General features: G+C 42.8%; 1 protein-coding gene across 1 annotated transcript; it reads left to right on the top strand.

Moving 5' to 3' along the window:
- Positions 1-401: 401 nt before the first annotated feature.
- Positions 402-2,328, top strand: LOC100281233 (BRASSINOSTEROID INSENSITIVE 1-associated receptor kinase 1). Its single transcript, NM_001154152.3, has 7 exons — positions 402-600; positions 726-858; positions 1,192-1,263; positions 1,349-1,492; positions 1,603-1,683; positions 1,806-1,858; positions 1,965-2,328. Exons 1-7 carry the CDS (start codon positions 516-518, stop codon positions 2,000-2,002), a joined length of 606 nt encoding a protein of 201 aa, NP_001147624.2. The 5' UTR covers positions 402-515; the 3' UTR covers positions 2,003-2,328.
- The last annotated feature ends 12,190 nt before the right edge of the window (positions 2,329-14,518 follow it).

The raw sequence follows: 14,518 nt of genomic DNA, 5'->3' as shown, positions 1-14,518 counted from the left end.
CAAAGCAACCATCATATGTATAGTTTATAATACTCTCCCTATATCAAAATAGAATTTGTTTTGCTTCTTTAGTGGATTTATCATCATCAATATAAACATAAAAATCAAGAACTAAAACAAATACTATTTTGAAACGGATGGAGTATTCGATAAGTAATTGAGACAGTTTAAGAATATAAACGAGACTAGTCGATAACTCGATAACGCATCGCTCTTTACGTATTTATGTCTATAATAGATAAGTTTAATAGGAAAAAATACTACCGTACAGTGGCTACGGGGCCCTCTATTTTGGGGGGCCCGGTGCGGCGGCACCCTTGGCACCCCCACAGGGACGGCCCTATGTATCCGGTCCATGATGGAGTAGGCAAGTTTGACCGGACTAGCTAGAGCTGGGAAGATTCAAAACCAATCCCTTTATTTATTCTTACAAGTTACAGCTGTCTATATGCAATGCAAAGCGTCCCCTCAACATTTCAGTGTGTGCCAAGAAGTTCTCAGGCTCAAACTGAGCAATGGCAGCTCAGTTTGCAGCGGCAACAGCAGTCTTCCTGAGCTGCCTTCTTGCTCTTGCAGCACTTGCAAGCTGCAACACTGAAGGTAAACTGCATGTATATGATGTCGCAAGCATCGTTTCCATGTTGAGTCTTTTCCCGGAACACTGTGTATATATCATACAGTCTTTTTCTTTCTGAAACATGCATGTTTGTTGTTGTGGCTCCAAGGTGACATCCTGTACAAGCAAAGGGCGACATGGAAGGACCCAAACGATGTGCTCGTGAGCTGGGATCCGACTCTTGCCAATCCCTGCACCTGGGTCCATATCACTTGCAACAACGACAACAGTGTTATTCGTGTGTATGTTCCTCTCTCCTTTAATTTTATAGATAATGGAACAGAGAGTCCCAGACTCTACCATCCCAAGATAGTACCCAGCTTGTTCATTGATAAAAGGTGCATTGAAGCTCAACTCCGATGTACTCCGTCCGTTCTAAAATAGTAGTCGTTTCAGCTTTTAGTTCTTACGTCTATATTCAAATTAATAATGATGAATATAGACACATATACAAAACATATGCATCAAGAATTGTATAAACTCAGTAATTCTTTAAAACGACTACTATTTTGGGACGGAGGGAGTACGAGCGAACACAACAACTAAACTAGCTGTTTATTGCCTTTTTTTTGCAGAGATTTGGGGAACGCAGGCCTATCAGGCACTCTGATTCCAGATTTGGGAGGACTGCAGAACCTCCAGTACCTGTAAGAATTGCAGACTGCACTAAAAAACCCTAGCTTATTTCTCTGTCTGTTTTATGAACTGTTAAAATGTGGCGATCTACTTCAGGATGTTGTATGGGAACAATCTGACAGGGCCCATACCTGAATCTCTGGGCAATTTGACGAGCCTTGAGAGGCTGGAGCTTCAGAGGAATGCGCTGAGCGGTGCAATCCCATCCTCTCTCGGGAACATCAAAACATTGCAGTTCATGTATGTCATAGTCCTTAAATTTGGATTCAGAGATGAATTTTTGAAATGGTCAAGGAGTTCATAGTCGGTGTGTGTGGCTTCTGACATTTGACTCGTGTGTCCACGCACAGGAAGTTGAACGCGAATATGCTGACCGGCACGGTTCCATTGGAAGTCCTCTCTCTTGTCATTGCTGGGAATCTGACCGAGCTGTGAGTAATGCGTTAGTTTCAATACATCGTTGTCGCCTCTACATGGATACATAATCATATTTTACAAGATGACGTTCTCTATTCGCAACTGACAAAAGGGAAAAAAAAATGTATTCATTCAGAAATATTGCAAACAACGACTTGGCCGGCACAGTCAGATCATCTGGTTTGAGAGGTATGTAACCTGCAGCTTTAATTGGTTTACTTTTTATTTTCTTCTGTATACGCATATATAATATAAAAGTGAGGCTTACAAGAATTACATACTGGCATTATCACAGTGACTGCAATCATCCAGGACAAGCTGAAGACTACATGATGAGTCCCTGGGTGTGGACATTGGCTTTCTTCATGACAATGTTTGACAAAAAAAATAGTAAATAAATAAATCCAGTGACATGGATTGATCTAGACATCTTGTAGTATGATGATATGGCTGCTGGATAAATTCTATTCTTCTCCGATTTTTCCCTCGAGCAGCATTAGCTAATGAGAATATATGGGGCGTCACTGTGCTAGAGAAAAAAATTGTACCCAGTTTTCTTTTTTATGTAAGTTCTTACTTTACATAAATTTCTATAGATTATTGAAACATCATGACGTATGACATATTTATATTAATGATACCACTATAAACACTTCTTTTCAAAAAAAAATTGCTACTGTACATATAATCTATGGAAGAAAATCAACATCTTGAACAGTGCAAGGCTTTAGTTCGGATCATTTTTAAAATTCCTTTGGATTAAATAGTGACTGCTGGGGTTACAAATTCATAGGATATTCATAGTCTAGAATTTAATTCATGGCATATGATAGTCACGTAGTGGGGTGAGTAGGCGAAATCTGAAATTTACAAGCTTAACACAACTTAATCCCTAATTAGCGATTAGAACAAGATGAATAATTATCGGAGAAAAAAACCAAGTCCTTTTCTTGTAAATGTGTTGCTTTCAGATAATGCGGAATGAACTCAAAGAAACAAATAAATATATATGGAGAATAGAGCAAGAAGGCTTAGATAAAGAGATGAACAAAACAAGTTCAATCTTGCAAAGAGTTGCTTTCTAGAATGAGACTTTAACTTGAAGCAACACAAAATAATAACAATTAAGAATGGCACAAGATAACTACAGAAAGAGAGGAGACAAACAAACTAGAAGTAATAAGCACACGAGTCGCGAGTGATTTGTTTCCGAGGTTGGGTTCCACAAAGAACATACGTCCCCGTTGAGGAGTCCATAAAGTACGGGTCTCTTTCACCCCTTTTTCTCTCTCCAACGGTCAACAAGACCGGCGATTGTTCCTTCTTCTTTGTTGACAAAAGACCGAAGTCTCTGCAAGGCCAACCACAAAGATAAAGGGCCCTTGCTAGCTTTACAATGAATGAGTGTCAAAACTCCATGCTCAAATGATCACAAGAGGTAGCACACACTTTGTTATCAAGAATTCTCACAAGGCACTATTCGCTCAATTCACACGAACAACTCTTTCTTGATTGATCTCTCTTTTGTGGCGCTTGTGAGGCTTTTATGTATACGGAAGTGTTGCTCCAGTAAATAGGAGTGAATACACAACTCTTGTATTGAATGAATAAGAGTTCACTCCTTGAATGGGCTGGTCGGGGTGGGTTGTATAGCCCTCAACCACCTATATAGCTGTTATCGCGCATTTGGCAAAATTGTGCACTGGCGGACAGTCCACAACAAAAGCACGGACGGTCCACGACCCTCCAACGGTCAGATATGACATCTCAACGGTTATGTCTGACATTCCAACGGCCGGATCTGACATCTCAACGGTTATGTCTGACATTCCAACAACTAGATCAACGGTTGTCTTCCCTTGGTGATGTCATGCGGACGGTCTGACCTTGCTCCCAAATGGTCCGTGCCAACCTCTAAAAATCATTTTCTCAATTTTTCATCTTTGGGCTGAACCAGATCTTCACAAGCGAACGATCCGTAAACTATAGTCAGACGATCCGCGCAGGGGTCAGGACAGTCTTCAATTACGCTTCAGACGATCTGTACTTTAACTTGAATGAACCAACAAGTTCCTATATTTTTTTTATCATAGAACACCAGACGGTCCACTATTGGGGTCAAACAGTCCGTGCTTGGTAATTTAATAACTTGAGTTTTTGACTTAATCTTTGAAATATCTTCTCTAAGTTGTTTTGGCTGGAATTGAGAGAGTTCCTATGACTTAGACAAATATATCTAGCAACTTTCCAACTAGTCTATGTCATGGATTTTGGTCATTTTAATTTCTCTAACTTATATTCTTTCTTTTGTTCAAACTAGCTCCAAAATAGCGAATTGTTTATTCTGAGTTTTCCAATCTCTAGATGTATCGAATAGGTTCCTATGTGTATTTAGAACTTATCCAAAGAGTAAAACTATTGCTAGTTCATCTATTCCATGATTTACCCCTATTTGGTTGGATCTGAGCTGATTCTGACTTAGAAACTAAACTATTAAACTTATGTACCTTTGAATCAAGGACTAGGCAAACTAGTTAGCTCTGAATGGTTGTAATGGTCATCAAGCACTAAAATCAATATAAAAATGGTTTACGGCCATTTCTCTTTCAGCATCCCAGAAAACTCTCATGATATATATATATATATATATATATATATATATATATATATATATATATATGTGTGTGTGTGTGTGTGTGTGTGTGTCACCTAAGGTGAAGCTTCTCCTAACGTGCACTCAACCTCGCACCCACCAGCGCACCGCACCCCGTGTAACCCAATCGCCTTGAGACTTTACTCCCCAGTAATAAGTGAACGTTTCGTCAGTAACAAGTGAACATTTAGTCAGTTATTCATATTCGTTAGTAAGAAGTGCCCGATCCAACTCGTTCGTTATTCATATTCGTTAGTATTCGTTAGTGCCCGATCCAACTCGTCAGTTATTCATATTCTTTAGCAAGAAGTGAATGTTTCGTCAGTAATAACTGGACGTCTCGTCACTAATTTCCGAATGTTTCGTCAGTAATTTTTGAATGTTTGGTCGGTAATTAACGAACATTTATTCACTAATAAAGTGATAAATTACTGAATGGTTCATCAGTGATTGTTATTTTTACAGTAACAATTATTGTTCTTAATAATAGTTACCAAAATTGAGCAATGAATGGCTAAAACGTCACAACTTTAGTAATTACTAAACGTTTTCGTTAGTAATTACGGAATGTTCCACCATTAATTACCAAACATTTCTTCACTGCTGAAGTGATAAATTACTGAATGGTTCATTAGTACTTGTTATTTTTGCACTAACAATTGTTGTGCTTATTGATAATTTGTGAAATTGAGCGATGGATGACTGAAACAGCACAACATCAGTAATTACTAAATGTTTTGTCGGTAACTATTGAATCTTTTGTTAATAATTGTCGAATGTGTCTTCACTGTTGAAGTGATAAAATTAATGAAGGATTCATCAGTAATTGTTTTTTGCACTAACAATTATTGTGCTTGCTGATAATTACTAAAATTGAGCGATGAATGATTGAAAGAGCACAACTTCAGTAATTACTGAATGTTTCATTAGTAATTATCGAGCGTTTCTTCACTCTGAAGTTATAAATTATTGAAGGTTTCGTCAGTAATTGTTCTTTTTGCACTAACAATTATTGTGCTTGCTAATAATTACTGAAATTGAGCGTAAATGACTGAAAGAGCACAGATTAATGAAAGATGACGTGACGCGTGGGTGAACGCGATGGAGTCATGAGTGGGCACTTGCGAGTCATGGGTGGGCACTTGCGGGAGTTATGGGTGGGCGTGCGTGGGCTGGCTAGTTCGCTTGGTGGGCCGTTGGCTAGTTCGTTGGATTTTGGTGAAGCTTCACCCTAGATGACATATAGCATTGTGTGTATACACCTGGACCCAACGATCCAGCCACGATTGATCCCGGTCTAAATTGATCGAGACTGAGGAGGGAGCACACCATGACGACGCGGTTTGTGGAGCCAAACACTCATTGACGGGTCAATCTGTGAACCCGAAAATATATATAAACATAAAAATCGAGGCCCAAATTTAGTTTCCATTTCACAACCGCCCACACGCTCTCACTCTCGTTCTCTCCCGAACATGTGCTCCTTTCGCCGTAATCAACGACAACAATCTCTACCATCACGCGATGTCGAACTAGCGTTGTCCCTCTCGTTCCTATTAGTCACGAACTCGACCTCCAAATCGTGATTTGGTGTTGCGCAGCAACGTCGAGCAACATTTTCTAGTGGTTTTTGTTGTGGTTCCTACGTATGATTTCTCATCCCATCCGATTTTCTTGCACTCTGATTTAGCGGAACAGTGTTTTTTCAGCGGAATCGTGGCTGCAACATTGTGTTTTTTATGTTTCTTATTGTTGAATTTGTGTTTTAGCATGTTACAATAACTGAAGCGGCTAATAGTAATATTTGTATAATCAATCAGTAATAACTTTACAATCAGTTAGTAAGATTTGTACAATCAGGTAGTAATAATTTTACAACCAGTCAGTAAGATTTCTTAGTAACATTTTACATATGTAACATGTGTAAGATTTCTCAGTAATTTTTGCCATCAATTGTACAATCAGTCAGTAATAACTTGACAATCAGTCAGTAAGATTTCTTAGTAATATTTTTACGCATCTAATATGTGTAAGATTTATCAGTGTTTTTACCAGTAACATGTTGATTATAAAAAAACTTTTCCGGTGATTTAAAGTTCCCACCTGTTGAGCACCGTTTTGAGCTGGCGGACGGTCTGGCCCTGAGGCCGGACGGTCCACGGTCCGGACAGTCCGCGCCTGTGGGCCGAACGGTCCGCGCATGCGCAGAATAGATTAGGGTTCCGAGTTTTGTGCTATGTTTGTTAGCTATATTCGCGGAATTAGCTCGGAATCCGGTCGTGTAAAGGGTCCAGCCCCCCTCCTCTATAAAAAGAGAGGTCTACGGCCGATTTGTAATCATCAATCGAATCAATACAACTTCTATTTCGCATTTTATCCTAGGAGTAGTTCTAGTCTAGTTTAGGTTTAGCCTCTCGATCCCCAAATTCTTCGCCTCTCTTCGACTCTACGCCGATTAGAGGAGTCTAGGTCGGCCGGCCCGAGCCTAGACAACCCCTAGGATCTCTCCTCCCCGACGGGGTCCCTTCCGGGAGCGAGATCCAGGCCGCCGCCGGCGACTTCCGCCGCCCCTGCGCACGAGCGGACCGTCCGGCCCCAGGCCGCGGACCGTCCGCGCCTGACCAGAGGGCACCGCCGCCGGTTCTTCTTGAGTATTTGGCGCTCCGAAAAAGCGTCAACATACTTTTTGGCGACTCCGCTGAGGAAGATAAATACAGAGTCATCAAATCGGCCCTCAATGGCCGGTTCAAGGGATAGCTCTGATATTTCCCCAAGCAACATCATAGAGCCGACTTGGGACACATTGCCGGCTGACGAACAGCTCCAGTTCGAGGAGCACAAGGAGCAGATGATCCAGGAGGCAAAAGCGAGGTTCTTGGCCAACTTCAAAGTGGACAGGAACAACAAAGTCGTCCGACATCGGGCGACAGATCCGGCTTCACTGCGACCCACGCCAGACATCCCCAATGTAAGTAATACAAACGAGCTGCAATCTCTTAAGAATTATGTAGATGAACAGCGTGAACAAATGCAAAACATCATAGGGGATATGCAAAACGACTATAGGAGATTAGCGCGTGCATTTGACAAATCTAGCATTGCAAATTTTCCATCACACGAGGTAGAATTAGGGGGTAACACACGTAATACATCGGCTGTAGGTTGTCACGACCAGTCACAACCCCTTTATGGGATGCCGATGGACACGTACCCTGAGCAACCGCAAATCGGCAGCAAAACAGCCGATCTGCACATGTCCGGACCGTCCGCACGTGAGCGCGAACCGTCCGGGCCAGCCACGGCCGGGCCTATTTTTAATGAAGTACCCAGACACGCACCCGAGCCACCACATATGACACAGAACCCAAACTACCCCGTCGGACGGTCCGCATACAACGACAGACGGTCCGCATATAACCACGGACGGTCCGGGTACGTATCCGGACAGTCCGCGTATGAGTCTTTTGAGGAGGATTATTACCTGAATCCTCGCCCGTCCCAGCAACACTTCCCATCACACTATGCAATGCACCAGCCCATTAATTCAGGATCCAGAGCCCAGGAAAGCTTTCCAGCCCCACCTAGAAGGCCAGAAAGAAACGATTAAACCTATGAGCCATATAGGGCAAATGGAAATGCACCACATAACTCAAACCAATGGGAGGAAAGACAACATACTAACATACAACCAACCCCACCTATGTTTGACCAGAGAGCCGGTGGTCTTGCATCGGCTGCCATTGATATAGTGAGGGAAGAAATAGCCGGGGCGTTCCGAGATAAGCTCGGAGTAAGCATGGTCCCTAGGGGGCAATCATATCGGAAACCTTATGACAGCCGATTTGATCACCACCCGTACCCACAGGGAACTAGAATACCCGAATTCGCAAAATTTTCGGGTGATCAAGGGAAAAACACGCGCGAACATATATGCCAGTTCTTAGCACAATTGGGAGAATTGGCCGACACAGAGGCATTTCGCGTGTGTTTATTTTCATTATCTCTAACAGGAACCGTGTTCGCATGGTATGTCACTTTACCTCCTAATTCCATTTCATCATGGGGGGATCTAGAACAAAAATTTCATGATCATTTTTTCTCCGGTGACTATGAGTTGGATTTGGTAGATTTAGTGTCATTGCGACAGACAAAAGATGAATCGGTTAATGATTACATCCGGAGATTCCGAGATACAAGAAACTGATGCTTTCAAATTCATTTAGCAGAAAAACAGCTAGTAGGATTAGCCTTTAATGGTCTACAATATTATTTAAAAGAAAGATTAGAAGGCATCCAATTTTTTACACTAGCACAGTTACACCAGAGAGCTTTGGCTTGCGAAAGCCGGAGCAAAGAAACTGCTAAAACAATGCGTCACAACGTACATATAGTAGAATGCGACCAAAGTAGCTCAGATGACGAATCAGCAGAAGTGTATGCTGCTGAAATGGTTTGGCCAAAACAGGCCAAATCTTCGGCTTGTTCCTCCTTACAGCCGGTTCAAAAGAAACGGCAAGAGGAGGTCAAGTTTACGTTTAATGTTGGTAAGTGTGATAAAATATTTGACGAATTACTCAAAAACGGCAACATTAAAATAAATCACATTGTTCCATCCGCCGACGAGCTGAAACGTCGTGCGTACTGCAAGTGGCATAACTCATTTTCTCATGCCACTAATGATTGTAATGTATTTCGGCGACAGATTCAATCGGCCATTAACGAAGGACGATTGAAATTTCAGGAAATGCAGGTGGATACAGAGCCCTTTTCGATGAACATGATCGACTTCGAGGGCAAGAAAGTCCTGGTTCGGCCAAACACAGCCGATAAAGGCAAAGGCAAAGAAACAATCATCGGCAATGCTAAAAAGGCCGATGGGGATTGTAAAGTTTCTTGCAGGAAAGTGGTGGCCGAGAAGACTCCCGATGGAGGGGAGACCCTAAAGGTGACCATCACAGCCTCTAGCACTGGGGGGCAAACGCAGACAGGGAGACAGTTGCGGGAACCCGTGCTACGCATCGCGGACAGTCCGCCATCCAGACGCGGATGGTCCGACGCTTCTCCGGACGGTCCGGAGGACTCCAGCGGACGGTCCGGCCATGCTCAGGACTCGCAGCGACCACGTACCTTCAAACCACGACGACCAGAGATAGGTACGTGGAAAACAAATACATTTAAAGCAGCTGGTCGGCTGATCAAGCCTGGCCCGACTTTCGATCAATTGTTGTCTAAATACGTGAAAAAGAAGACCGGCCCCAGTGACCGGCCAGCAAAGCGACCCCGCTCACCCATTCATGAGCAACGTCAGGTCAGGCCGACTGGATCACCCCACCAATCGGAAGAAATGAAAGGTCATACTTTGCAATTGAGACCTAACATACTGACATGGACACCTCCACCCCTTATCCGTCTATGCCATATCCATACACATACCTACCTCCACCATATGTCCCAAATCAAATGTGGGGCATGCCACCATATCCATTTGGGATGCAACAGTACCCCGCCTGGGGGGCACCCCAAACATCTGTTTTTGACAGGTTGGCGCCACCAGTACAAGACCGATTGAGCACCGCTCAATCCGGCCACCAGGCACAGACCCAACAAGATTGCCGGACTACTCGGTCTCCAAGGCCGACCAATTCGGCAAGGGGGGCATATGCCTGCGGCAGCTGAAAGAACGACAAAAAAGGACATTATCAAAATAGGTACAACAGATGTCGTTATACAAAAAGAAAGTGAAGGGCCGATGATTTTTGGTGAATCGGCCAATACAACCAAAAAAGAAGATACGGCTACCATCAAAACAGTCGATCCAAAATACTCCATGCCTCGATGGTGCCCAGCGAGATTGACACGGTCCCAAAAGAGAAAATTACAGCGCCTAAGAGCAAAGGAGAGCCAGGAGAAGGAAGTGGAAAAGATATTCAATGACACACATCCACTATACCCGCCACCGCAAAAGAAATGGAGACCAAAGGCCGTTGAGGAAAAACAAACGACCACAGAAATAAAAAATCAAACAACACCTGTGCAGCACCCTGCAGGTATGGCAGATAGCAAGGCCAACAAGGCTGGAAAATCTACACCAGGCGCGGACCGTCCGGCCTCTGCGCGCGGACCGTCCGTCCTTCACCAGGAAACCTCTGGACAACCTGCACCAGGCGCTGACCGTCCGGCCCCCGTGCGCGGACCGTCCGCCGTTCACCAGGAAGCCTCCAATGACACGACAACATCAATGGAGGAGGACGACCTGCTGGGAGAAGACCTGGTCGACTACGAGGCTTCTCCAGAACGCCCAGGTATGGATGTAAATATTATTACATTTTCCGCCGATTGTACTATTATCGGTGACGATGAACCTGTTGTTGCCCAGTTTGATTTTGGTCCTAAAGAAGCCGCCTTTACTAAACCAAAGGAATCGGTAAATCATTTAAAGCCTCTCTTCGTGCGCGGCCACATTGATGGGATACCGATTGCTAAGATGTTGGTAGATGGAGGGGCGGCTGTAAATCTAATGCCTTATTCATTGTACAGAAAATTAGGTAAACAAGATGATGAACTTGTCAAGACCAACATGACCCTCAACGGTGTTGGAACTGATAGTTCGATCAAAGCCAGGGGAGTCACGTCCGTTGAATTAACCATCGGGACTAAGACCCTTGCTGCTGCATTCTTCGTCGCTGATGTAGAAGGAAATTACAGTTTAATCCTAGGCAGAGATTGGATTCACGCCAATCAATGTATACCTTCTACATTACATCAAATGCTAATACAATGGGTAGGCGATGACATAGAACAAGTACATGCTGATGTATCGGCCTGCATTGCTGTGGCCGATGCCCCTGTACTCTGGACTTATGAGACTGCTACATGTCTCACAGGAGTAGATTTTTCTGATTATCAATTCATAAGTATAGATAAGAAAGGTTTCATTCCTGTAATGCTAGAGCCGATGGAGAATCGGCTAAATCCTAAATAAAGTTTAAATGATGAATACACACAAAGTTCATAAGTCTCTGGTCACGGACAGTTCGGCTTCCAAGGCCGAATGGACTGGTCCTTCACAAAAGGGTTCGGACTTTAAGACCGAACATGTATCACAGCAAAAGGATAGTGTTACGGATGATCCGGTCCCCGAGACCGGAAAGTCCGCTGTCACACAAAGATCTTCTAATTCCTCTGTGGGGAACATGATAGAGGAATTCAGAGATCTTGATAAACTAGGACAGGGGTTTACACTGGCCGATCCTTTGGAGGAGATTGACATAGGAGATGGTAAAACTCCAAGGCCGACTTTTGTAAACAAGACCCTGGAGACCGATCCTAGAGATGAGATGATCGGTCTATTGAAGGAATATTCAGATTGCTTTGCTTGGAATTACACTGAGATGCCTGGATTAAGCCGAGAGATCGTAGAGCATCGGCTGCCTATTAAATCCGGTTTCAGACCTTTCAAGCAAAGAGCTAGAACATTTCGTCCGGATCTTCTCCCACGCATTAAGGACGAAATCCATCGGCTGCTAGAAGTTGATTTTATCAGACCTTGCAGATACATAGAATGGGTCTCCAATATTGTGCCGGTGGAGAAGGAGTCAGGTAAACTTAGAGTATGCATTGATTTTCGCAATTTAAATAGAGCAACTCCTAAAGACGAATATCCCATGCCCATAGCCGACACATTAATTAATAATGCATCAGGAAATAGAATTATTAGCTTCCTTGATGGTAATGCCGGATATAATCAGATTTTCATGGCCGAAGAAGATGCGTCTAAAACGACCTTTATATGTCCAGGCTTCATTGGTTTATTTGAGTGGGTTGTCATGACATTTGGTCTGAAAAATGCTGGTGCTACTTATCAGAGGGCTATGAATTTGATCTTCCATGAATTGTTAGGAAACACTATGGAAGTTTACATTGATGATATTGTAGTCAAATCGGCTGAGTTTAGTTCTCATATAGCTGATTTGCGCAAAGCCTTTGATAAAATGTGTCGGTATGGTTTGAAAATGAACTCACGTAAATGTGCTTTTGGAGTGTCGGTTGGTAAGTTTTTAGGATTTGTCATACATGAACATGGTATAGAGATAGACCCTGACCAAATCAAGTCTATTCAGAATGTGGGACCTCTGACCTGTAAGGTCGAGGTACAGAAGTTTCTCGGCAAGGTGAATTATTTACGAAGGTTTATTTCTAACCTAGCCGGGAAGATTGATGCGTTCACCCCTATTCTTCGACTTAAGAATGATGCCGAATTCTCTTGGGGGCAGAACAGCAAAAAGCATTTAATCTCATCAAAAAATACTTATCTTCGGCTCCCGTATTAAAAGCACCACGAGCAGGAGTACCATTCCGATTATACATTGCAACTGAGGATAAGGTCATTGGGGCTGTTCTAACACAAGAAACTGAGGGGAAGGAGCATGTGGTGACATATCTAAGCCGAAGGTTGGTGGATGCTGAAACAAGGTACACTTTTATTGAGAAGTTATGCTTATGCTTGTTTTATGCATGCACCAAATGTAGATGTTATTTACTGTCTAGTCATTGCACTGTTTCTAGTCAAGCCGATGTGATCAAATACATGTTGCATAACCCAATTATGAGTGGTAGAATTGGTAAGTAGGCTTATGCACTCATAGAATATGACTTGGCCTATGAACCATTGAAATCTATGAAAGGTCAAGTCGTAGCGGATTTCATTGTAGAACATCGGGTTAATGATATTCATGAACTAGACATGTCATACCTCACTATTACTCCTTGGACTTTATATTTTGATGGATCGGTTTGCAATGAAGGGCAAGAAATTGGCATTGTGCATGTTTCACCAAGTAATGTCTCCTTTGACTTCTCTAGCCGATTGAAAACTTATTGCACTAACAATCAAGCCGAATATGAAGCACTTTTGTTCGGTTTAGAACTTTTAAATGGTATGGGAGTAAAACATGTAAAAGCATTTGGTGATTCTCAGCTAGTCGTCCAACAGGTGTTAGAAGAATATCAATGTTTTCATGGTACTCTAAATAGTTACCTTGAGAAATGTTGGAGCATAATCCATTCTTTTGACGAATTCAGTATTCGGCATATCTCTAGAGTTGAGAATCATAGAGCTAACGATTTGGCACAAGATGCATCAGGTTATCGGATAAAGAGAGGGAAATTTCACAAAACTGAAAATCTGATAACCAGTGCAGAGCCAAATTCCCAGGTCGCGGACCGTCCGCGTGATGACGCCGGACCGTCCGGGGTTACCAGAAATGTTCTCTTAATCGATTCGACTGACAATGAAGCCGATGCAAGTGATTGGAGGACACCTATACTTAATTATTTACGAAATCCCAATATCAGGACAGATAAGAACATTCGGCGAACAGCTTTCAAGTATGTTTTGATGAGTGATGAACTTTACCGCCGAACAGTCAATGACGTCCTGCTTAAGTGCTTGGGCCCAAATGATGCTATATTAGCCATGGCCGAAGTACATGAAGGAATTTGTGGTACTCATCAATCAGCTCCAAAGATGAAGTGGTTGTTGCGAATGTCTGGTTTTTATTGGCCTAGTATGATAGCTGATTGTTTCAAGTACTACAAGGGTTGCCAAGTGTGTCAAAAATTCGGCGACCTACAATTGGTCCCTGCAGCCGAATTACATCCTATCATCAAGCATTGGCCGTTCAGAGGATGGGGATTAGACTTTATTGGAGAAATTCATCCTTCATCATCAAAGGGGCATCGATTTGTGTTAGTTGCCACTGACTATTTCACCAAATGGACTGAAGTCGTTGCTCTAAAGAACATGACGCACAAGGAGGTAATTGAGTTCATAACTGAGCATATTATTCATAGATTCGGCATTCCCCAGACCTTGACTACAGATCAAGGTACTTCTTTTATGTCAAAGGAGGTACGTGAATTTGCTGAATTATACAGAATTAAGTTGCTTAATTCATCTCCATATTATGCTCAGGCCAATGGACAGGCCGAGTCTAGTAATAGGACATTGATTAATTTGATAAAAAAGAAGATATCTGATAATCCTAAACATTGGCATAAGATTTTGTCTGAAGCTTTATGGGCTCATAGAATATCTAAACATAGGGCTACTAAAGTATCTCCTTTTGAGCTTGTCTATGGGCAGGAAGCAGTGTTGCCTGTGGAAATAAGTTTGAATGCTGTCAGGTTCGCCAGAC

The sequence above is a fragment of the Zea mays genome, chromosome 4, assembly GCF_902167145.1.
Source record: "Zea mays cultivar B73 chromosome 4, Zm-B73-REFERENCE-NAM-5.0, whole genome shotgun sequence".
Classification (NCBI taxonomy): domain Eukaryota; kingdom Viridiplantae; phylum Streptophyta; class Magnoliopsida; order Poales; family Poaceae; genus Zea; species Zea mays.
The sequence above is the reverse complement of the archived record's forward strand: the minus strand, read 5'-3'. Positions and strand labels throughout refer to the sequence as shown.

Bases quoted from the DNA above. Each gene is read 5' to 3' on its own strand.
- LOC100281233 (NM_001154152.3), top strand. From the start codon at position 516: ATGGCAGCTCAGTTTGCAGCGGCAACAGCAGTCTTCCTGAGCTGCCTT. The intron at 601-725 runs GTAAACTGCATG...TGTGGCTCCAAG, and splicing joins TGCAAGCTGCAACACTGAAG to GTGACATCCTGTACAAGCAA. The intron at 1,684-1,805 runs GTGAGTAATGCG...GTATTCATTCAG, and splicing joins GCTGGGAATCTGACCGAGCT to AAATATTGCAAACAACGACT.